General features: G+C 36.6%; 1 protein-coding gene across 5 annotated transcripts in view; it reads right to left on the reverse strand.

The window, feature by feature from the left end:
- Positions 1–12,731: 12,731 nt before the first annotated feature.
- Positions 12,732–25,611, reverse strand: part of LOC306650710 (uncharacterized protein CXorf58 homolog) — a 35,171-nt gene continuing 22,291 nt past the window's right edge. For all 5 annotated transcript variants that reach the window (XM_079122942.1, XM_079122943.1, XM_079122944.1 and 2 more), the window contains 3 exons: positions 19,142–19,371; positions 16,282–16,441; positions 12,732–15,611 (listed from right to left, as the gene is read on the reverse strand). In XM_079122942.1, coding sequence (XP_078979068.1) covers positions 15,435–15,611; positions 16,282–16,441; positions 19,142–19,371 — 567 coding nt within the window. In that variant the 3' untranslated portion in view covers positions 12,732–15,434. The remainder of the gene's footprint in view (positions 15,612–16,281; positions 16,442–19,141; positions 19,372–25,611) is intronic.

A 25,611-nucleotide genomic window follows, 5' to 3' on the forward strand; every position in this document is an offset into this window, starting at 1 on the left:
AACTGATAGATTTTTTATGTGTTTTTCTTATGTTCCACAGTCTTGCTAAACTCATTGTTATACAAGGTTTTTGTAGATTCCTGGGGTTTTTTCTACATAGACAATCATGTCACCAGCAAATAAGGATAGTTTCTCTTCTTTATTTTCAATTTGTATGCATCTTATTTCCATTTTTTGCTTGATTGCAACTTTTAAGACTCTTAGTACTATGTTTTTTTTAAATATCTTTTTAGTTGTCAATGGACCTTTATTTTACTTATTTATATGTGGTACATAGGATCGAACCCAGTGCCTCACATGTGCTAGGCAAGTGCTCTACCACTGAGCTACAACCCCAGCCCAGACTCTCAGTACTATGTTGAATAAGGAATTAGAGTGGTCATACAGGGAAGTCATCAGTCTTTCACCATTAAGTATGATGTTACCTATAGCTTTAGATAACTAGGTAGATACTTTTTATCAGTTTGAGGAAAGTCCCCAGTATTTCTAACTTGCTGAGAGTGTTTATCATATATGGATGTTGAATTTTGTCAAGTGTTTTTTCTGCATCAATTATATTACTGTGTGATTATTCTACTTTAGCCTGTTGATATGGAAGATTACAAAGATTGGTTTTTTAATATCAAACCATTATATCCTGAAATACACCCCAATTGATCATGGTGTATAATTCTTTTTATATGTTGCTGAATTTGATTTGCTAAAATTTTGAAAGGATTTTTGTGTCTGAGTTCATTATTGATAATGTTCTGTAGTTTTCATTTTCTGTGTTGCCTCTGTCTGCTTTTGGTATTAGGGTAATACTGTCTTCATAAAATGAGTTGAGAAATAGTCTCTCCTCTTCAATTTTATGAAAAATTTTTTGTAGAATTAGTGCTAAAACTCATAGAATTTAAGCTGAAAGACACCCTTGGAATCACTGAGTACTGACTTGACTGGAACCTTGATTTGATTATAGCAACCCCAAAGACCCCATTTTTTTTCCTCTCCAGGTAGCTAAAACCAATTGTAGATTTCTATATCTTGGAGGATTAGCAAGAGGAATAAAGTGACTGTTCTTGACACAGAGTATAAAGAAGACAGTATGTTCAGAAGTAGCTGAGAAGCCATTTCCTAACGAAGAAGTTGACATTTGCTCTCTTCATTGCACTAAAACAAGGAAATGATAATGAATTCAAATGCTGAGGAAAGAATGAACCAAAGTAGTAATAAGGGCTGGTGAGTCTTAGGTTGGTTTTGTCCAGAAACTGACCCTGAGGCAAAGATTCCAGTGCAGGTAGTTTATGTAGAAGGTGCAAAAACCATACTAAACAAAACCGAAATTCCTTGTAAGAGAATGGGGAAATTAGTGGGGAAGTAACACCTTCAAGGAAGCAAAGCAGTCAATAAAGTGTGTGCTATTAAGTCGCTTACCACTGTGGGTGTTTGGAACTCAATTGTGTTGAGAAAACAGGCATGCATGCGCGTGCGCACACACACGCACACCTCAGTTGTTCCACAGAAACAGAAGGAGGTGGGACATCTATACACCAACTTCTCTGAGTCTTTGTGTAAGAGCTACCCTCAAAGGCCATTAGTCCTTGACACTTTTGGTCTGCTTGCATAAACACCAGGGGCAGAAGATATCCTACAAAGGATTTCAGGGGCTGGTAAATTGGAAGAGGCAAAGGCCAGGAGATATGGGTAGCCCACCCACACTATCTGCCACAGCAGGGTAAGGGAATTACATTTTGGACACAGTGAGAAAAATTATTTTCCAGAGAAAGATTTGTATGATCATAGAAGGAAAATATGAATATCATGATTTAATTTATTCAAAAATTACTTGAACTGTAGAAATGCAATCCTGGAGTGACACCATAAATCTGTCAGAAATAATAGTCTTGCTGGGCATGGTGGTGCATGCCTGTAGTCCCAGCTACTAGGTAGGTTGAGGCAGGAGGACTGCTTAAGCCCAGGAGTTTGAGGCCAGCTGGGTAATAAGCAAGGCCTCATCTAAAAAAAATTCCTTTTATGCTGTGGCTTTAGAAGTAAACTGTGAAGGCAAAAAGAGACTGGCAAAGCATAGTCTTTGCATAGAGCATTTCAATTTACTTTAAATTAATGCAAACCTAAAGCTCATCATCTGATCCAATTTAGTTTAGCATGTTAAAAGAATTACATTAACTTATTTGCTAATGTAAAATGCTAAATGAGAAAGAACCCTGAATAAGAAAAAAAAGTAATGGATTTCATGCTGAAAATAACCTATGGATTAATATTTAAAATTTCTCAAGAGATGATGTCATAATAAAACTCCCTGGGATGGATAGTATAATGGCATTAGTCAGAGATTTCCGGAAATGCTGATCCAACATCTTTTAACACTGAAAACTTATTTATAGAAATCTGTAATAATTATTGATCTAAAATATGCTTACGTTGTATTCAATTCTTTAAAAAATTCTATTACAGAATAGTATAATTTTTGTATTTCTTTACTTGATCCATATCCTATCATATCTTGATATTTTCATTTTTAGATACTTCTCATATCTCTGGAAATGTTGGAGAATTTTGGAGAATATAATTTGACAGGTTAATTTGAATGCCAAAGACTGTCATAATTTAATATTAAGAGGGAAAAATGAATATTCACTTTTCCAAATATATGGAAGGAAATGATTTACTCTTAGAGAACTTTAAAAGATGATACACATGAATATTTTAAACTTAATGTCATTTCTATGAATCATAGCTGAATAAAATACTATAAATTTATAGACTAGGATTGAAAATTTGGGGATTTCGGGCAATTTTCACATTTTTTCACATCTTCTGGCCCATAAATCCGAGCCTCTCACCTTACTTCCAAGCAAAGATTTAATAGTAGAGGTGAAGTAAGTTCTTATGTTACTAAAACTTCATTAATTTTATAAACATTACATTTGTTCACCAGTGCATTATGAAACTAAGCACAAAACAATTTTAAATTCAGCCACACTTAAAATAATTTAGTCAAGTACTGTAGTACTGTTCATGAAAAGGAAGACTTGATGTTTGATTTTAAGCAAATCAACATTTCTTCAAATTGTCAAATTTTTTCATTACTGGGGATTGAATCCAGGGCCTTGAACATGCTAAGAAAGTGCTCTACCACTTAGCTACATCCCAGCCCTTTAATTTTTTTTTTATTTTGAGATAGGGTCTCACTAGTTTGCCCAGGATATCTTCAAACTTGTAATCCTCCTGCCTCGGCCTCTCAAGCAAAGTTGTCAATATTATTCTATAAATAATTAGCATTATTTAGGGAAGTTTTATTGTTGGTTCACCATGGGAAAAAGTTGCAGAGAGTCTCAAGTTATAGAATCTTGTTCTGTGTCTTTTTACTTAAGATTAGAAATGTGCAATGAAATTTCTTTTCCTTTTCTTTCAAAATCCTTGTGTTCCTGCAAATTGTTCCTATGAAATTTGCAGCCATTGTCAGTGATGCTTGGTTAATGTACCATTGTTTTTAAAAAGTCTTGAGAAATAGCAGCTTCTATACAAGTGGTTATGAAGGTAATAATTTCTTTTTTCCCTATTTTTATTGGGGCATTACAGTTGTACATAATGGTGGAATTTGTTACATATTAATATATGCATACAATATAACAATATTATTTGGCTAATATCATTCCCCAGTATTTTCCCTTTGCCTCCCCTCTTCTTTCCCCAGGTCCCTTTCCTCTACTCTACTGAGCTCCCTTCAATTTTCATGACAGTTGATAATTTCTTCAGGAAGGCATTGTTGCACTACTTTTATTCTATTATCAGGAGCTCTTTTGGCAGTTAACACATACATAATGATAAAATTTTTGGAGATGGTTCTTGAGTTGGAGACTGCTATGGTTGGAAGTGACCCCCAAAGGTCCATGTGTTAAAGGCTTAGTCCCCAGACTGTGGTGCTATTTGGAGGTGGTAAAACCTTCAAGAGGTGGGGACATGTGGGAGGAAGTTAGGTCACTGGGGGAGTTCCCTTGAAAGGGATGTTATGACCCTGACTCCTGCCTGTCTCTCCTTTTGCTTCCCTGCTGCCATAAGATGAACAGATCTCCTCTGCCACAGACTTCCACCATATGTTCTGTGCTGCCACAGGCCCAAAGTAATAGAGCCATGTAACCATGAACCGAAACTGAAAATAAAATTTTCCTCTTTACGAGTTGATTATCTCAGGTATTTTGTCACAGTAATGGAAAGCTGACAAATGTAGAGACCAAGCTAATGGGATATAGAGTGAACTATAACAATTTTTACCTCAAGAAGATTCTGTTGAGTTGCTCAAAATGATGAAAGTTCTTAAAAATTACTTTAAATTTTTATTCTTTTCAGGTATATAATAAATACTCGACACACATTTGCTGAATTATTATCTTTGTGGTTGTCATTGTTTATAATAATAAAGATTGAATCTCTAGGTCTAATCACCAATTTACAGGAAATAGAGGACAGAAGAAGACATCAGCTATACCATGGAAATTCAAACAGCAAAATCCAGATCATGAGAGATGCTACAGGATGAATGGACAATCAACAAATTGTCAGGGGGGAAAAGAGGTTGGTAGAGAATCTACAGATTAAAAAGAGGTAAAAGCAATATAAAATGTGGGGTGAAATTAAACTACAATGCTTATGGATCATACATGCTTAGGTGATGAAACTATAATGATATGATTACCCTAAAAGCAAGAAATATGGCACCCTTTGGAGATACAGGGACAGGGGGAGAGTTTCTGGGGTAGTCAGTTATGGTTCTAATATGGATGGTAGTTACAAAGATGTCTTGACTTACAAGAATGCATTAAACTGTACATTTGTTTTATGTGGTTTTCCACAGATACATGTTTATATACATTTTATCAATAAAAAAGTTTAAGAAATAACAAAAATTACAAATATATAACAAAAATTACATATATATTTTTACATATGTATATATGTAATTTTTATTATTTATATATATAGTTTTAGTCAGCTTTTTCACTGCTGTGACTAGAACAACTAGACCTGACTAGAACAACTAGAGGAGGAAAAGTTTATTTGAGGGCTTACAGTTTCAGAGATCTCAATTCATTCACAGCAGGCTCCATTCCTCAGGGCTCAAGGTGAGGCTAAACATCATGACGGAAGAGTGTGGTGGAGGGAAGCAGCTCATGTGATGATCAGGAAGCAGAGAGAGAGACTCTACTTTCCAGACACAAAATATATAACCCACAGCCACACCCCCAATAAACCACTTCCTCTAGTCACACCCCACTGCTCCTGTTACCACTAAGTTAATCCCATCAAGGATTAATTCACTGATTAGGTTAATGCTATAACCCAATCATTTCTTCTCCAAACCTTCTTGCATTATCTCACACATGAGCTTTTGGGGGATAGCACATCTAAACCATAATATATATATATATTATGGTTATATATATAATTTATTACTTGGTTTTATATATATAACCAAGTAATAAATAAATATAGTTACCAACATGACATTGCACCATAGTTGGAATGAGAGGTCCAGTAGCACACCATTATGTAGCATTTCTACCATACAGGTAGATGTAAATAACATTAAGAGCACAGATCATTGTCAAACATAGTAAAATAATTAGAAGTGATGAGTTTAGGGCAGGGAATAGCTCAGTGCTAGAGTACATGCTTAGAATGTTCATCATCCTGGATTTAATCCCCAGCACTCATCCCCCCAAAATGATGAGTTTTGAGTGGTTAAACTTGTGCTTCTGATATGGTTTACTTAGTTGAAAGTTTGTACAATTCAATTTTTCATTATGGCTGTACTTAACAACGGGCTCACAAAATTCCTGAAAATTTAACAACCACCTTGAGCAAGCTAAGTTGTGAGCTGTTATAGCATACTCCTGTCTTTAACAATTCTCTTGCTTTCTTTTATTAAGTTTAATTTTTAAAATGAAATGTGTACGTGCACAGAGCTTTAAAAATCAAATATTTCTACAATGACTGCTGTAAAAACCACTAGACACTGCTCCTCTTCTCCCTACTTTCTGAGTGTCAGGGGCAGCCATTTCAAATATTTTAACTGATTCTATTTGTGCAGGGGGTACTAGGATTGAACCCAGCGGCGCGCTCTCTACCACTGAGCTACACCCAGCCCTTCTTATTTTTTTTTTTTTTTAATTTTGAGCCAGTGTCTTGTTAAATTGCTTAGGGTTTTGCTAAATTCCTGAGGCTGGCCTAGAACTTGTGATCCTCCTGCCTCAGCCTCCTGAGTTGCTGGGATGGCAAGCATGCACCACTGTACCCAAAACTGAGTCTTTTGATATTTACCTCCATATCTCTAAATTAGAAACTTCAGTTTCACTTTTTCTTTTTTTCTTTTTGCCATACTAGAGATGGAACCTGGATCCCAGTGATGCTCCACCATTGAACTATATCCCTAGCCCTTTTTATTTTTCCCTTTGAGACAGGATCTCCCTCAGTTGCCCAGTTTGGCTTTAAACTTGCAGTCCTCGTCTGCCTCAGCCTCTTGGGTCACTAGGATGTAAATTAGATACTTCCTGAATTTCAGTTTTGTTTACTGCTATAGACTGAATGTTTGTACCTCTCCCTTCTTTATATTTTGAAATTCTAACCCTCGAGTGATGCTATTAGGAGGTGGGGTTTTGGGGAAGTGATTAGGTCATAGGATGGAGCTCTCATGAATGGGATTTGTGCCCTTATAAAAAAGTCCCCAGAGAACTCACTTGGTGGTCACATTATCCAGAGAAGAGCCTCTTCTAAACTTCCTGGAGAGTGTAACTCCAGCTCCCAGCATTGAAAGCGCTGGGTTGGGACAGAGGCAGAGGTTTCAACATTCAGTATGTAAACTTTTGCTTAATTCCTGTTTGGTATAGTACCCTGGCCCTTATTTGTGCCTTATGTTTTCTAGGTCAGAGAACTTTTGTTTTTCCCTCACCCCCAAAAGCCTCTAATCTTGTGCCTAAGTAAAGGAGTGGCAGTTGTCCGACTGCAGGGTGGGCATATTAGTTTATTAGGACTGCTGTTAACTAAATATCCCAAATGGGGTGACTTAAAACAAGGGAAATGTGTTGTCTCACAGCTCTGGAAGCTAGAAATTCAAGGTTAAGGTATTCGCAGGGTCATACTCCCTTTGGTACTTTGCTGGCGATCTTTGACCTCCCTTGGATTACAGCTGCATAACTCCAATGCCTTCATCATCACGTGGTCTTCTACATGTCTGTCTTTACATGGCCATCTTCTCATAAGGACAACAGTCATATTGGATTAGGGACCCACTGTACTCCAATATGACTTCATTTTAATCTAATTACATTTGCAATAACCCTATTCTGAAATACTGGGGTTTAGGACTTCAACACTTTTTTTTTTTTTTTTTTTTTTTTTTTGGTGGGCTGGGTTGCAATTCAATCCCTAATGTGAGGAAGGGATTTGGTATTCTAATTTTCTAATTTCTCCTCCTCCTCTCCACCCCTTTATGTGCAGTGCTGGAGATTGAACTCAGTGTCTCACACATACTAGGCAAGTTTTCATCCACTAAGCTTATACCTCCAGCCCCATTCATTGCTTGTTTTTTAAAAAAATATTTTATTTAGTTGTAGATAGCCATAATACCTTTATTTTATTTATTTTTATGTGGTGCTGAGGATCAAACCCAGTGCCTCACATGTGCTAGGCAAGTGTTCTACCACGGAGCTATAACCCCAGCCCTGCTCGCTCATGGCTTCTTAAACAGATTTTCAATCAATTCCTTTGCCTTTACCCCTCACTTCTAAAGGTAAACTGTTGTTACCAATTCCTGACTTTCTGGGGGTCCTTTGGTATAAACTGGTTTGTTTCTTAGCTTTTTTCAAGACCAGTTTAAGACTCCATTTTCCAGATCTGCTAAGTCAACCACCACTCATTCATAGGCTTTCCAACTGAAAATTTCGCTATGGTTTTCTCTGATTTCTATCATTGAAAGTTTATCCCCATTTTTTAAAAAAATCCTCTTTATTTTAATTTTAGTAGGGTCTGAGGTGGGAGCAGAGGCATAGATGTTCAGGTCAGTGTTTTTTTGAAACAAGGTCTTGCTATGTTGCCCAAGCTATCCTCAAACTCCTGGGTTTAAGCAATCCTATCTCAATCTCCTGAGTAGCTAGGACTCAGACGTGCACCACAGTGCATGGCTCAAGTCAGCATTTTTTTACTGTAATATTATTTTTCACTACTATGGTAGATCAATAGGCGTTTTCTCCTTTAAAAATGCATTCATACCCATCATTATGTACAACTACAATGCACCAATAAAAATGTAGAAAAAAAAAACACATTAATGTAATTTTAAAAAATGGATCTGTGTTTTTCCTTCATTCTTTGTGATGTGCTATTTATTATGTTTTTTTTTTAGTGGCATTTAAAAATTTTTTAGTTTTAGATGGATACAATAACTTTATTTAGTTATTTATATGTGGTGCATATGCAAGGCAAGCACTCTACCATTGAGCTACAGTCCCAGCTCCTTTAATGGCATTTTATTCTGTGTATTACATATATATGAAATTCACTCAAAGAAAGAAATTTCACTGTATTTCTTTTGTGGCCATAAATATTAGTTTTATTTCATCATTATTTCTTAAAATAATTTTTATAGAGGAGGTTCTGTTAAAAAAGCATCTACTTTGGAAGCTGGGTGTGGTAGTACATGTCTATAATCCCAGCAATTTGGGAGGCCTAGGCAGGAGGCTTATAAATTCAGGGCTAGTCTCATCAACTTAGTAAGACCGTGACTCAAAATAAAAAATAAAAGGGCGGGAGATGTAGCTCAGTGGTAAAGCACCCCTGGATTCAACCCCCAGTACCACAAACAAACAAGGATCTACTTTGTATATCAAATGTGCTAGGTATTCCCCTAATACCTGGTATATAGTTGCACTTAATAAATAATTGTTGAATGAATGAATGAACTAATTAGTATCAATAATGCTGATGGGAACATTATGAAAATCTTTTCTCAGAATTATTCATAGGATGCCTTAGGAAGACCTTGCCCTTATTGAAAATGTATACTATATGACCATAGTATATTCTCCAGACAGCATCAAAATCATCCTTTTAATATGAAACTTATATCATGCTATGCCTTTGCCCAAAACCCTCCAATAACTTTCCATCTTATTCAGAATAGAATTCATATTCCTTATGGTGACACAAAAATCCCCTACATAATATTTTTTCACTATCTCTGATCTTATTACTCCAGCCACATTTACCTTTTTAATTGCTATTCCTTCTGCATGGAACACTGTTCCCTAAATTCCTTCAGGACTTTTCTCAAATTACTGTATCAGAGTTTTTTTTAATCTAATCTATATGAACCAGTAAAGTCCTGTCCATTCCCATACTGTTTTATTTTCTTTCATAGAATTTGGCACTTTGTAATATTTATTTCTCTCTCTTTTTTCCTGGATCCATAAGCTCTATGAAAGAAGCCACTATGTTTTGTTCTTCTTGGCAGAGAGTTGGTACTGAGTGACATAGTTTTAGAATGAATGAACTCGCCCAATGTACACCAGAGGTAACATGCTATTCTTGTGACTATATAGTTATTTTTAAAGGCAGTTGGACTTGAATTTTATGTTCTTATCTAGATAAATCACATATACCTGAAACAAACAAAAACAAGGGAAAGTTCTGCACTGAGGAAAACATCTTTCAACTGGACCATGAAGACTATTCTGAAAGCTCAAGCCTGTATTTTTAACCAGTTCTACATCCTTTCAAATGGAGCCTTCTTTCTGAATTCTCTCACATTTCAAACCACAAAAAAACCTTTAAGGAAAAGAATTTCTCTAATCTCTATACCCGAAGAGTGGTGAGATGGATGCAAGGATAGAGGTAAGGAGAGAGAGAACCAGATTTGGTTGATTCAAAGCCCACACTCTATTCTTTTTTTTTTTTTTCCCTGTGGGCTAGGGATTGAACCCAGGGTCTTGCGCATGTGAGGCAAGCACTCTACCAGCTGTGCTGTATCCCCAGCCCCACACTCTATTCTTATAGCACTCTGCCTCCATGAAGTGGATAAACAAACAGCAATCTAGTACTTACCATTCAAAGAGAAATGGCCAGAAATAAATGTGAAAATGAATATAAACAACTATATATAAAAATGCTTAACCCTTCTGGTGTAAGTAGTATCACTCTCAAGATTATATCAAGGATATAATTCAACAGAATTAAATGACAATGTGAGCTTTGACCCACTTCAAAAAAAAAAAAAAACCCATAGAAACCCTATGTAAAATGAAAAAAAAAAAAAAAAAACTTCTAAAGTCATGGTTGAGCTTATAAGAAGGAAAATCTTCAGGACTAATAAGTAAAGAGGGAACTATATATTAGCATGGTGAGTGACTAATGTCCTGAGCACATTGTCAATTCCAGGAACCTAAAATTTCAGTTATTAATGATTCTATGTATGCGAGACACACAATCTTGGGTTTAGAGAAAGTAAGGGATTGGAATTAAGACCTCTGCATAAAGTCAGACTCTCAAAGGATAGTGAGATCAAAAGAAATAAAAACAGATGGCTGGGAGTTTAGCTCAGTCATGTAGAGTGATTGCCTAGCATGCACAGGGCCCTGGGTTCAATCCCCAACATGAAGGAAAGAAGGGAGGGAGGAACGGAAATTAGAAGCTAGACAATGTGGGAGAGTCATTGTTAATTGAAGAACACAAAATATGAAGAGAAAATCTTAAAGGTTGTTGGAGAAAAAAAAGGTCATCTAAAGGCAATAACAATTAGACTGGGCAGCAGCAACCAGAAGACAGTGGAACAATAACATCAGATTGCTGAGAGAAAACCACTGTTGATGTGGAATTTGATATATACCTAAATTACATATTTAAGAAAAGGACAAAATGAGGATACTTTCAGAAAACCAAAGCTGAAAGAATTATCACCAACAGATGCTCATTAAAGGAATTTTTAAGAATACATGATAAAGAAAGGATAAAGAAAAATGATCCCAAAGGAAAGTCTGAGATTTACAAAATAATGTCTAATCTGGAAGTTAAAAACAAGATAGTGCTAAAATATCAGCTATAACAATAACTTGTAACACAAGGGGATGATGATTAGCAGCCTGCCTCTGGGAGGAGAGTGGAGTTGTTGATTAACTTTAGACTGGTAATAGCAGGATTCATTTTGACATATATGTACATGCACATAATTTGAACAATCTCATTTCCCAGTACCCCCTTTTCTCTCCTCTCTGACTCTGATTTCCTTCCTCTATTTATCTCCCTTCCATTTTTGGAGGGGTTGTGGGGACTGAACCCAGGAGCTCTCTACCACTAAGCTACATCCCCAGCCATTTTTATTTTTTATTTTTGACAGGGTCTTGCTAAATTGCTGAGGTTGGTCTTGAACTTGCAATCCACCTACCTCCCTAGTTGCTGGAATTACAGGCATGTACCACTGTTCTTGGCTCTGTTTTTTTTTTTTACATTAGTGTAACTTTAGCCTTTAAGTACACATGATCAAATTTAAGAGTAATCTCTAAGAATAGAAATAGAGTGTAAAACTTCCAAAACAGTAAAGGTAAAAAAGTGGAGTCAAAAGAAGTATCTGGGGCTGGCACTGTAGCTCAGTGGCAGAGTGTTTGCCTCGTGAATGTGAGGCACTGGGTTTGATCCTCAGACCACATAAAAATAAATAAATAAAGGTATTGTGTCCATCTACAACAAATATATACATGTATATGTTTTTTTTCATGTATATGTTTTTTAAAAAGAAAAATCTGAAAGGAAACAGGAAAAAAACCAAAAAAATGCAGGAAGGATAGCACAAAATAAAATAATAAAAATAATTCCAAATATAACACAGATTAAATAAAATCATTATAAAGTATAAATGTACTAAATTCACCAGTTAAAGAAAAGCATATGCAGATTGGATTAAAACAAAAGAAAATAATCCAGATACTTGAGAAATATCAAGACATGGTTTATCAAAATAATTAATGTTAGCTGCTGTAACAAATAACCCATAAGATTGCTTGGCTTAACAGAACAAAGTTTCTCCTCCTTTCTCTTTTTTGGTGTAGGGATTAAATCCAGTCTCTACCACTACGTCCCCAGCACCAAAGTTTTTCTTGCTCACATCACACTTAATCAAGACAAGCTCCTGCTCTGGCTGTCTCTCCCTCAATCAGTGACTTAGGAATTTGGTATCCTTCACTCCTACTTCTACCACGTTGGAGTTCTTTGCCTCAGACCATGTGAACAGGGGGATGGGTAAGGGGGAACAGAAGATCATGTACCCATGTACAACATTTTAGGGAACAAGCCTAGAAGTGGCATACATCACTTCTGCCACATTCCTCTTAACAGAACTCATTCTCATGGTCCCAACATAACCAAAAAAAGCTGGGAAATGTAGTCCTGTGTTTCTAGGAAGAGGAAACAGAATTAGTGAGCATCTAGCTAGTCCCTGACACATGAAAACATTGAAAATAAAAAGGATGAAGGGGCTGGGGGTGTAGCTCAGTGGTAAAGCACATGCTTATAAGCATGCACTAGGCCCTGGATTTAATCCATAATACCAACTCCCAAAAAATATAGGAAAGGACATGGATATGCTAGGCAGACACTAAGCAAAAAAAGCTAGAGTAGCTTTGTTCATATTGGACAAATAGTCTTCAAGGAAAAATGCATTATTAGGAATAAAGAGAGTAAGTATATATTAATAATAGATTTAATTCACAAGGAAAAGATGTTAATTCTGAAATTACATATGCACCTAATATTATCTTCAAATAACACAAAGCAAAATTGACGAAAAAGTATTAGTCAGTTTTCTATCACTATAACAAATACCTGAGAATCATCGACTATGAAAAGTTTATTTTTTGGCTCACTATTTTGGAGGTTTCTGTACATGATGAATTGGTTCTATTGTTTTAGGCCTTTGGCAGCACATCATGGTTCCAGCCAGTCAGGTAGAGTAAAATGGATCACCTCAGGGTCAAGAAGCAAAACAGAGAGGAAGAAGAAAGGGCTGGGGTTGCATTATCCTATTCAAGGGCATGTCCCCCGATAACCTGAAGACCTCCCACTGGGCCCCACCTCTTAAAGGTTCCACCACCTCCCAATAGTTGAGTACCAAATCTTTCACACATGGACTTTTGGGGAACACCTAAGATCAAAACTATAGCACAGAATTTTTAGGCAAAACTGACAAGTCCACCCATCACGGTAGGACATACATAACATACACCTTTCTCGGTAATTGGTGTCACACAGACCAAGAATTACAAGTATATAGAAAACATCACGTGTGTGTGTGTGTGTGTGTGTGTGTGTGTGTGTATAGTATATTCAGAATGCATACTATACAGAAAACATAATACAATCAACCAGCTTGTTCAAAAGTACAAATACAGAACTTTGTATCCAACATAGACAATATACATTTTTCTTAGGAATACAAGAAACATTTATGAAAACTAATCATGTACTTGGTTATAAAGCAAGTATTAACAAGTTTCCCAGAATAACATACAAATCATGTTCTCTGATTACAGTGCAATTAGGTAAAAATAAACAACAGAAAAAATAAAATTTTAAATATAAATGACAGAAAGATAACCAAAAGAAAGAAGACTGTGTGAAAATATGTACCCTAGTATTAATTACCTACAGTAGTGAAAAATTAGAAACAATTGAAATATTCAATGAAATGGGTATGGTTAAGTAAATTTTGCTTTGTCAACCCAAATGGGCTCTCAGGTGACCATTAAAAATTATTTTTAAGTGCATTATGTGTAAGATATAATATTAAGTGAAAAGCTTAAATATGTTACCTACGATTACAGCCATGTGAAAAATATATGGGCATTTAGACAGATTAGAAAGGTATAATCAAATGAAAATAGTTTTTGTATTATGTTGATGGGATCATATGTAATTTTGCTTTTCAAAGGTTTTTCAGTGATGCAGTTACATTGTTTAATATATGTTACCATGAGGAGGAAGTTATAGTTAATGAAATATGAGAAATGCATACCCTAAGATAGAATGTGCCCTTCTTTGTCCTTTTCCTCATCTTACTACCTGAAATCTTCCTTAGCTTTGTTATTTATAACATGGAATATGAGTGGACTGAATCTGACAGGCATTTGACTGGATAAGGAACTACTTTGCAAATTGATGAGAAGATGCATGATTCATCAGGAAAAATAGGTGTTTTTCTATTCAACCAGTGTCCAGCACAAGCTGAAACAAGGGGATTATCAAGTGTGTCTCTGTGTATTTGTGATACTGGGGACTAAACCCAGGGGTGCTCTATTGCTAAGCTACCCCCAACCCTTTTTATTTTATTTTGAGACAGGGTCTCACAAAGTTGTCCAGGCTGGCCTCAAACTTGCTATCCTCTTGCCTTAGCCTCCCTAGTTGCTGGGATTACAGGTGTGTACCACCAAGCCCAACATCCCTCTTTTTCTGATATCAAATGAGGCTGTATTAATGACAAAGAGTGCGTGTTTATGTTAAAGATATTTTAGTGGAATCATACACATTTTCTCCAATGTTCTTTGTCACTAAAGGAATATTTTAGCAGAGGATAAGATCCTTTTATAGGACACTATGCCTGAGTTAGATCAGCAATCAACCTATGCATTTTAAATGTTAAGCAAAATAAAAAACTGTATTTTTAAAGTTCAATAAATAACTGCATTTTTAAAAATTATCACAATCTCTGGTAAGGTTTGATATATTCCAGTAGCCTGTATCACAGAAGAAATTAATAATTTGCACTGTATCAGGACTGTGAATTCATCAATTCAAAATGAAATTAATAAATATTACTCTAGTCTTTATACTTGAAAGATATCCAAAATATAATATTAGAGCAGATGCAACATTCTGCCCCAGGTTCTTATAATGTTCAAAAATGATTAGGTATGCTATGTCATGCCTACTGTAGCAACAAATCCATTATTATTTTTATTATAATTCAGAACAGGTCATTCACAAGCTGTTCTGTAAAAACAACATGTAACTAAAAAAAGACACTGGAGGCTGACTCAAGAGCATTCTCTTATCCTGTGAAGTCTAATATTTATGCTAAGCATGGCCTGATCAGATATTTTTTAAAATGAAAAAAATCAAAATTGGATGAAGGTCCCAGGGACTAATTTATTCATCATTTCTTGAGCAAACCTGTATTCTGCTAGTTTGAAGCATCTAGTAGAAATAATTTATTCAAATTAAAATGCTTTCAGTAAAAAATAATTGCACCCATGTTAATACAAAGGGCTTACAAATATGTCACACATTTGTTTAACACAGCATACCCAGGACCTGTTTCTATTTGAGTGTCCTTTATTTATAGACAGACAAGCAGACTGTTAAACAACTTTGGTTTTCTGTCAATTAGCTGTGTATCAACATGAGGGAGAATAATCAATATGCAAGTCTTGATACCAGGCAAATAATTCCTTTTCTTCTTTTTCCAACTCACTATCTGATGTGGATTCATTAACTTTCACAATGTCAAAAGAAGGGGTAGAGATGATGATTGTCTCTTGTTTCTTTGCACTTGCTGCATTCTTTTGCAGTTCCTAGGCAGAATTATAAATAAAAGTGCAAGTGTTTTATATTTGGCTTTTACTACTTTATATTTTCTGACTCTATATACTTAATCACCCCCAAATTTATAGCAGATTTTAAAAAATTACCAAATGATACATGAATACATGTTCATTATAAATATTCCTACAATATGAAAGTATATTGAGGCAGACTTTAGTATATAGCCTTTGATAAGTTTAGATAAGAGTTATGCCTATAGTCTCAAACTACTTGGGAGCCTGAGGCAGGAGGAATGCTTGAGTCCAGAAGCTTGAGGCCAGGCTGGGCAACACAGTGAGACCCTATTTCTCAAAAACAACAAAATTTTAGACAGAAATGACTTTCATTCTGAGAAAAGCACCATCAGAGATGTGCTGAATTTAACAGTAGCAACATACGGAGACAATAGCTTTTTTTGCCAACTCATGCTGATGTAGAGCCAAAATAGCTGGTGTTTTTCAGAACAGCTACTAAAATTGTTTAAGAATTTTTAAATATGTGTTACTAAGATGAAAGTTGCTTTATACTATTTGAGGTATAACATGCCAAACCTGTTTTAGCCTTGAAGTTGCAGATTAGGAAAATCTTACACAAGTAGAATTACTTCTGGACAGTTTGAATATTGTTCAAAACAATGAATTATGTACGAGTTAAACTTACAGTCACCTCTGCAGCATTTGATTTTTTAGCCATCTTATAAGCTTTTTTCATTTTTTCAACTTTCATTCGAGCTTGCTTGGATCGACGACCTAGAGGTTTCATTTTACTTTGCTGTTGGTAGGGCTGTAATAAAGGTTGCACAATTGCGAAGGATGGATACCTAGAAAATGTTTGTATTATACATGGAAAAAGCACACAAAAAATTTAAATGTGAAGCAAGTTCCAAATTATATTAAAACATTCTCTAGCAAATATGTCACAGACTTCAATACACAGAGCAACACTGTGTGTGAATTTTTTTTTTTTTTGTACCAGGAATTGAACCCAGGGGAGCTTTACCACTAAGTCACATCCCCAGCCATTTTTATTATTTTGAGACAGGGTCTTGCTAATTTGCTGAGGCTGGCTTTGAACTTGTGATCCTCCTGCCTCAGCCTCCCAAGTCACTGGGATTACAGGAGTGTGATACTACACCCTCCTGTATGTGAGATTTTTAGTTTAACATTATCATTTCTCTTTGAGTTTATGTATCATGGTTCTTTATCTGACACTTATGGAGGTGTTGATGATGATGATGATAAAAGTGGTAAAACAAGGTAGTAATTTAAAATAAGTGTTCTTGGAAAGTACTGTGCAGTAGCCATTTGAATATTCTTTGACACCATACAGTAACACCAAAAAGCAGTATATTTCATAATAGTGAAAAAACTATTTTTTTTGGGGGGGGGGACACCAGGGATTGAACCCAGGGGTCCTTAACCGCTGAGCCACATCCCTAGACCTTTTAAAATTTTTAGAGACAGGGTCTTGCTAAATTGCGTAGGACCTCACTAAATTGTTGAGAGTGGCTTAGAACTCACAATGCTCCTGCCTCAGCCTTCTGAGCCTCTGGGATTATGGGTATGTGCCACCAAGCCTGGCTAAAACCAGCTATTTTTTTTAAAATCGATGTTGGGATCAGACAGTTTGTGCCCTGTCTACAACCCCCTTGACCTTACCATTGCAGGCTCACTGGTTCACCTGAGAGCTGTCTTAAAAAATAAGAGCTTGGGGCTGGGGTTGTGGCTCAGTGGTAGAGCACTTGCCTAGCATGTGTCAGGCACTGGGTTCGATCCTTAGCACTACATAAAAATAAATAAATAAATAAATGGTAAAAAAAATGTTTAAAAAAAAATAAGAGCTTGTGTGGGGAAGGCTGAAAGTGCCTGAGAACTAATACCTCCCTTCCTAAACAACCCTTAAGCAATGTCTGATGATACCCTGGCCCCTATGGGATAGCTCTGAGTTGCATGTTCCACACTGGCTCTGACATTCCCAGGAGGGATTAAACTTCAGTTACCTACTGTGGTAACTTGCTTGCAAACACACAGTTTTGGCTGCCTTCCCTTCTCTGTTTCACTTTTCCACCTTCTTCCATTAGTGGCTCCTGGGATCACCTCCCACATAAATGACTCAAACTCAAACCATGTTCTCAGGGCTTGCTGGAGATTCCAGATTGAGACTGCATTCGATGATGGCTTTATGAAAATATGTTTTGCTCTTTGATTTAGAATTTGGTTACTTATTTGGCTTTTAAGTAACTCATCCTTGGATCATCAGTAGCAAGAATCCAAATAGCAAGGAGTGGGAGTTATATATGGTGGCAAAGAAAATTACATTATTTATTTGACCTTGGTGGTAATAGAGTTAAGTTCTATGTTCAGTGCTTATATGAATGAGTTAGAAAAAATCTATTTCAGGGTGATAGACTGTGCCCTAAACTAGGCCATCTGCTTGACAAACGTATAGCCTTGATCATAAAATAAATAGGTTAAATAATGTTATTGGGTCAGCAATACTCATCTATACTCCCGAAAAAAAGAAAGAAAAAAAAAAAAAAAACCCAGCATGTTTGCTTGACAGTGGGTCATCAGTGTATTCTTCATGTACTAATGGAGTATTTTTCATTCCAAATGAGTGTGTAGAAATAGATTACCAGTATGTCCTCCTCAGTCTTACCATCTCTATCTTTAAACAAGTCAGCTTTACTTGTAAATAAGATGGGCAAGGTGAGTCTTAGTAATGGAAAAAAAAAGGAACATAATTGAAACCATCAAATTCTGTCCATGTTGTTTCAGATCATAATACATCTATTTTGCTACAACATCCATTTCCAAAAGGTGAATTGGTTCACATGCTATTGGTAAAGAAAGGAATAATATCACTGTAATTTATATGCAATTTATCCTAGGCAAGGGGAGCCAGAATAGCAAGAATAGAATTATAACCTTCAGCACAAAAGAAAAAAAAATCCTTCAGCTGCTGCATAGACAATGGAAGCCTTTTTTGATTTTATTTATAAAAACAAAAATTAGTACTTGCACCCAGGGCTCTCTCCCCAGAGAGACACACCTACCCACCCGCAACTCACTCTTATCGCCCTCCATCCTCTTCCCCACTTTACATGGCTCTTGGTTCTTGGCAGGTTGCACTGCTTCTCATGTCCACTTAATAGGTAGCCATGCTGGCCCAAAGCTCTTTCATCTATACTGTTTCCATGTACACTACCTGCTCTAATTAAAGAGTCACCAGCATTTTCTCTCTATCAATGTAGTTTTTATATTTGCTGTGGCAGCCTCCAGCCACCCTGAGTTGCCTATTTGGTGGTACAGGTTATCTCCCCAGGTGCCAATTGTCCTTTTTGTTAGTGCTGTGTTTATGAAGTTGCATGTGTTTTGGGCAATCTGCCCCAACCCTATTTTTCCCAAATGCCCTATTATTTATCTTTAGTGAGCTCAGAATTTATCTTTAGTGTTCACAGAATGTGAACATTTTTGGAACTGTCTTTAGCATTGTAAACCCGAGGAAGGATTTCTTTTACCTGACTTCAGAAACAACCTTTAGTTGGTGCTGACGCATCTCTTCTGTCTGTGGTCTCTGTAACAGATACTTCATTTCCTTTTGTAAACGGTTTGAGATTACTCCAGACTCTGCATAATCAACTATGTCATATATCATCATTGTCCTGGGAATGTTTTCGAGGTTTAATCTTCGCCAGTAGTTATTCCTGCCACCAGATGATGCAGGGGTCTCATCCAGGAGACTGGAATACTGTGTGGAAAAAATGATTTGGAATGATTGGTTGCTGGCAGTCTCTAATGGTTTTAGACACATTTCCCAAGGTTCCATTCAAATGTCACTTCATCCAAGAGTCATTCCTTGGTCTCATCTCTGAACTCTATTGACATCTCTTCTATGACTCTCTTATTACCAACTAAATGTTTCAGTTATCTTTGTACATTTCAGCTCCATTACTAAAAGGCAGGATTCATGTCACACAGTATAACACATTTTTGCTTACTAAATATTTATTTAATGCATAAACACTTTTATGACACATATCAGTCAGATAAATTAAACTCAGGAAAGGTCTAAAATCAATAACCAGCTATGTGTTCTGCATATCTGCAGTGCTCATTAATGACATGCTTGGGTTCAGAGGACATTTGCACAAAACCTTTTCAGAAATAATGAGTTCATCTCTGGTCCTAGGTGTAGATCTTCACTATTATCATTTAGAGGACTTGTAGAAATCCCATTTACCTTTTTTTCAACTTAAAATTATATCACATTAGGAATACAAAATTATAGACATATATAATCTATTTAACACCATAAATGTGCATTTAAGAGAGGAATAGGGTGGGAGGAGCTACAATGCTAGGATGGAGTAATAGTGAGGTCTTTAGGGCATATTACACACACATACACACACTCTCATATTTTCATGCATGTGTACACACTCATGCATACACATGTGCATGTGCACACACACAGAGGCAAGCCTCCCTTTGCACCATTTGGGTATGCGCAAATTTCAATTATTACCATCTCATTGAATAATACCAGTCCTCCAACAACATAGTGCCAATTTCAGTTAGCATAGTATAACTGGGAGCAACTGCATAAAGTACAAACACTGCTGCTAGCTCTTCAATTCACAGATCACTACATAAATGACAAAAATGCATCATGATTAGTGACAAATCAGAATTTTTCAAAATCTGTCAGTGATTAGTCAGTGCAGATCTGTATTCAGTTTACATGTGGACAGCAAAGCATGTAGTTGTGTTGCCTCTTTGTCTCACAGTGATAAACCCATGTGACATTTTACAAAAACAGTTAATTAAAAGAGGAAATTGGATACTGTGTCTCAGGGTGTGGTGCAGTTGCGTCAAGCTGGCTATGCTTTCAAACCAAACACTTTCGGGAAAAATGCAGACGAACCCTAACAATAGGGGAAAGCTTGCTTTTCTGGATATGTCTCTAGATGACATTATAATCCTTAAAAACAAAGAAACTACCCGCTTGGAAGAAAAAAATGATAAAAGATAGAACAACAGAAAAACTGAAGCTTCAAGATGGTGATCAAATACTTGTAGGCATCACAGGCAGAGAGGATGCACAAGATTCCAAAACAAGCTTGAGGAAAGAGCTGATGGTAAAAAAAAAAACACACCAAGAACCCTCTGAAGTAAAGTCTGGAAAAACCCCTTTACGTAAGCAGCCTTCAATTGCGCAAGAGAAGTGCAATGACAATTACAAGGCCCAATCAGAGAAATATCAAGGTCAACTGGAGGAGAAACAGCATCACTCAGAAGGAAATCGAGGATACTGAAAGAGATCTCATGGCCAATCAGTGAGATCTCCTGGCAAATCCAAGAGATCTCATGGTCAATCAGAGAGACCTCATGGCCAATCGGAGAGATCCTGTTGGGACTAATGACACGTTAACTAACTCCTTACTGACTAATGACACTTTAACTAACTCCAGGCTGACTCCTTACTCCCTGGCAAGTGAGCAATATCAAGGCCTCAAAGGCGGTTTCAAAAGTTAATGACAATAAATTGGACCACCGTCAGGGATTGGTTAACAACAGTTCTGCGAACGTGATCAGCTAGTGCTTGCCATATAGTCCTATGGGACTCTCGCCTGCGTAAACCCCCCATGCCTTGCTGACCTTTAAGCTGATTGGTTCCCGCCTAGCCTCCACCCTATGTAAAAGCTGTGTGACTTCCTCAATAAACGAGTTCCTGCTGTGACTGGTCTCCCTGACGCGTGTCTGATTGTCCTCTGCCCAGAGGGCTGGGTGCAGGCGGTCAGTTGGCCCACCTTTCCCGGTCTGGCCTTGTTGGGGAGTGCTCCCTTCCCTTGTCGCTGGTCGAGAAGAGCAAGGGGGCTAAAGACCCCGACAAGATCCCATGGTCAATCAGACAGATCTAATGGTCATTCAGAGAGATATCATGTCATATCAGAGAGATCTCATGGTCAATCAGGGCAATCTTATGGTCAATCAGAGAGATACTGAAGATACTCACTAGGAGGAAGATTCAAATCATCACCCAAAACTGAGTCTAAATTTGACAGGTATTTTGCAATGAAAAAAAGGAATGAATACTTCCAGAGACAAGTACAACAAAGAAATAATCTACTGAATATGAATTGAGGGATAACACCAGAAAATGAGTGCAACTCCAATGAAACTAAAAAAAACTTATGAAAGATATATGAATTGTGGAGTTGAAACTTTTCAAATGAGAACTAAATATACTACAACCAAGAGTTCTCCATACCAGCCCAAAGGAATATTCCTGAATTTCAACTTCTGAGCACTGGGTAATCAGACTGAGCTTTCACTCAACGAGAGGTTCTCTAAGCTGAAAATTATGAGAAAACCAGGATCTATCATCAACTGAAGACCAAAATGTCCTTTCTTCTTAGAGGTTCACTGTTAACAGAAGGACTGTAGTGAATTATATTCAAGAGCCTACATACATTCGCTCAACAATTAACTTTGTATTGTTTTAATATTTTGCCTTACATAAATTCTAGTGAAGTAATCTGTCAAGACTAAATGAAAGAAAAAATGTTTAACTTTGCATAAAAGAACAGGAAGGTGAGCAAGAAGGAGATAATTTCAAATGAGAGATTTTTAGGAAAATTAGCTATGTTTTTGGAACTTCTGGCATTAGAGAATTTGTTTCTTCATTTTGATTTTATTCCTTCAGCTCTAGAACCTACATGAGTCCTAAGCAGACTCTGTTTCTGTTATGATTCAATGTTCTATGTCACAAAAATCAGTCTGTAAGACTGAATTCTACTCCGATTATTAAAATGCTCAATTTGTATCCAAGCTTTTACATTATTATAAGATTTTATGGTTCTTTGTTTGAAATGGATTTATTATAAGAACTTTGAATTATCCTACTATCATTTTTTGTGAATATGTTAAATAGATAAAGTTTAAAGGTGAGAAAAGAGGAAATTGTCCAGCAAAGAAACAGAAAGTGGTAAATTGGAATCAAATGTAAATGAAGTTCTAGAAGAAAGAGGTGACTGTGGGAATGCTGACACTGCCATCATTTAAAAGACTACAGATGAGCACTTGGAGGAACTCTGTGAAGGTGAACTTATCAACATAAATGAGGAAAGTGGCTATGACGAAAATGATGAAGTTCTCCCAGAGGAAGTGATGCTGGCCCAAAACAGCTTCACATAAAAGGAACTCTGACATATTTTGCAACATTTAAAGTGCAAAGAATAAAACGTTGTTGACAGTTGAGCTAAACTTAGGAGTATGACAATTCACTAGGACACAGAAAGATGCTTGTTCCCTATTGTAAACTTAAACAACAAAAACAAGAAGGTAAGCACTGTTTTTAAATTATTCTTGATAAGTTGTTTTTCCACAGCTTTCTTTCTTTTTTTCTTTTATTTGTGGCACTGAGGATCCAACCCAGGGCCACGTGTGTGCAAGACAAGCACACTACTACTGAACTATATCCCCAGTCCATTTTCTTCACAGCTTTATTGGGATTCATATACTATGCAATTCACCCACTCAAAGTATACAATTCAGTGGTTTGTTAGTATATTCACAGGTGATTTTTACAAAGAAATAAAACACTTTCATTCTCAATATTTCTAATGTTTAAATTATAGCATACTAAATGTGTTAATTTTTTTCTTTCATTTTCCTATATAACAGACAGTAAGAGAGAGATTTTAATGTTTTGACAAAAAATTTTGAAGGTCATGGGACAATCACAATTTTCCCCATTGATTAAGTTTTCCTTGCATGACTGTAGTCTGCATAGTCATTTTTATGATTACACACTACCATGCACAGTGAGATTGCCTATATATTTTATTTTCCAAGAGTGGAACAGTAAAATAAGTCAATGTCACAGAGCTGTCAATGATCTTCTCTACCACTTATTCACTGTGTGACCTTGGGCAAGTTTTTTGAACCTTGTTAAGTCTCATTTTTCTCATCTGTGAAAAGGGTCACATGATTTACAAACTTGAAGATTAAAGTAGATAATATACTAGTAAAGAGTTAAAAATCAATGCCATGCATGGGGGCTCAATAAATGTTTGCAATCATCTTATTTCTCTCTTCCAATATGCCTATCTGGGGATTCATAGAGCTATGACACCAATCCTTGACATAGTCACATCTTCAACTGTGTTATCCATGTTCTTAGCAAAGATAGTTGGCACTCTTGACTCTATTTCCTGGTCCAATTCCCTAATCCCATAGGTTAAGTCTCTTTAAAAAAAGAAAGAAAGAGGGCTGTACATGCAGCTCAGTGGTAAAGTGCCCCTGAGTTCAACCCCCAGTACCAAAAAACAGAAAAAGAAAAAGAAACAGCAACAAGGAAAGAACACAATCAAGAAGTCTCTAAGGCACTGCATTAATTTCATGTTTCACAATGAAGCAACTGAGTGCAGAGCTAAGGCCAATATATCATTATTATGAGCCATAATTTTGTAGTTCCTTGTTTATTTAGAATTTGCAAAATGAGGGGTAATAACAGTACTTGCCTCTTTGTATTGTTGTGAGAATAAAAGGAGTTAGTGCTACAAAAGCATTTGCTGTTATTATTATTATTCAGGTATGTAATTTAAGCGCCCTGATTCAGCACTGCTACCTATCCAGTTATACAAACCAGAAACCTAGGAGCCATGCCAGATACCTTCCTTTAGTTTCTTTTCTATATCTGTCACCCAGGACAACTGCTTTTACTCTAATTATCTCTTTCATCTCCAGACTCACAGCTTTAAGCCAAGCTATCACCATTTCTCCTAGAATACTCAGGAGCCTCCAGACTAGTAGAGGACTCTTGATGTCTTCTAATTTATTCTTTGTGCTACATCCAGAGTGATCACATTACTCATTAGATTTGATCACTTTACTTCTCGAAACACTACATCAGCTTGTCACACACAGAATAAACAAGAAAATAAATCCCTTACCATTGTCTACAGTCCTGCATGATCTCTTACCAACCTGCAGCCTGCCTGCATGCCACACCCTTTGTATGCTCTTTTTAAACCCCACAGATCTGCTTTTGGGCCTTGCAGCTCCTCCTGCCACAGAGCTTTTGCCTGTGTGGTGCCACCTGCTTACCCCCTGACTAACATACACTATCAATTATCTGCCCAACAACCATTTCCCATATCTCTCTTGCTCATAAAGTCCCAATTTTTTTCTTCAGATATGGAATAGCAATATCCTCTGGGAAGGATAACATGTAACATGCACCATGTAACATGCACCATGACTGTTCTAACTCAATTGTGGGAAAGGATGCTGTTTTCCTTTATCAGCAATTGGTTTAGGGGGAGTTCTAACCAATGAGACCTGAGAAGAAGTTTATTTGGGAATTCTGGGAAAGTTTTTCCTTCTTGAGATGCAGATGCCAGGAGTTCCTGACTTCCTCTTTGAATGAAACTGAAGGGGGATATGATTATCATCTTCTTACCATGAGAAGGAAACCAAGAGGATTGGAGAGAAGTTGACCCAGAACCCTATATCCTTGAGCTACTGAATTAGCAAGCCCAGGAACCACCTATCTGGGGACTTCTTTCACAGATCAATAAATGGCCTTTTATTGCTTAAAAGCATAAACATCTTATGTTATCTTATGTTGGGAATAGTCTGTTATTTGTATCAGAGAGCTTCTAGAAAATAAGAGAACCCTTCCTTATGAGGTCAAATCCCCACATTTAGCACCATGTAATTGTTTTTTCTTGAGATAAAATTCACATAATATAAAAGTCACTAAGTCATTTTAAAGTGTGCAACTCAGTGGGTATTTTTGTTTGTTTGTTTGGTACTTGGGATTAAACCCAGGGGTGTTATATCCCCAGTCCTTTTTATTTTTTGTTTTGAGACAGGGTCTTGCTGAGTTGCTTTGCTAAATTGCTGAGGCTTGCCTCAGTCTCCTGAGCTGCTGGGATTACAGATGTGTGTCACCATGCCCAGCTCAATTCGATGGTTTTTA

This window comes from Sciurus vulgaris, assembly GCF_902686455.1.
Source record: "Sciurus vulgaris genome assembly, chromosome: X".
Lineage (NCBI taxonomy): Eukaryota > Metazoa > Chordata > Mammalia > Rodentia > Sciuridae > Sciurus > Sciurus vulgaris.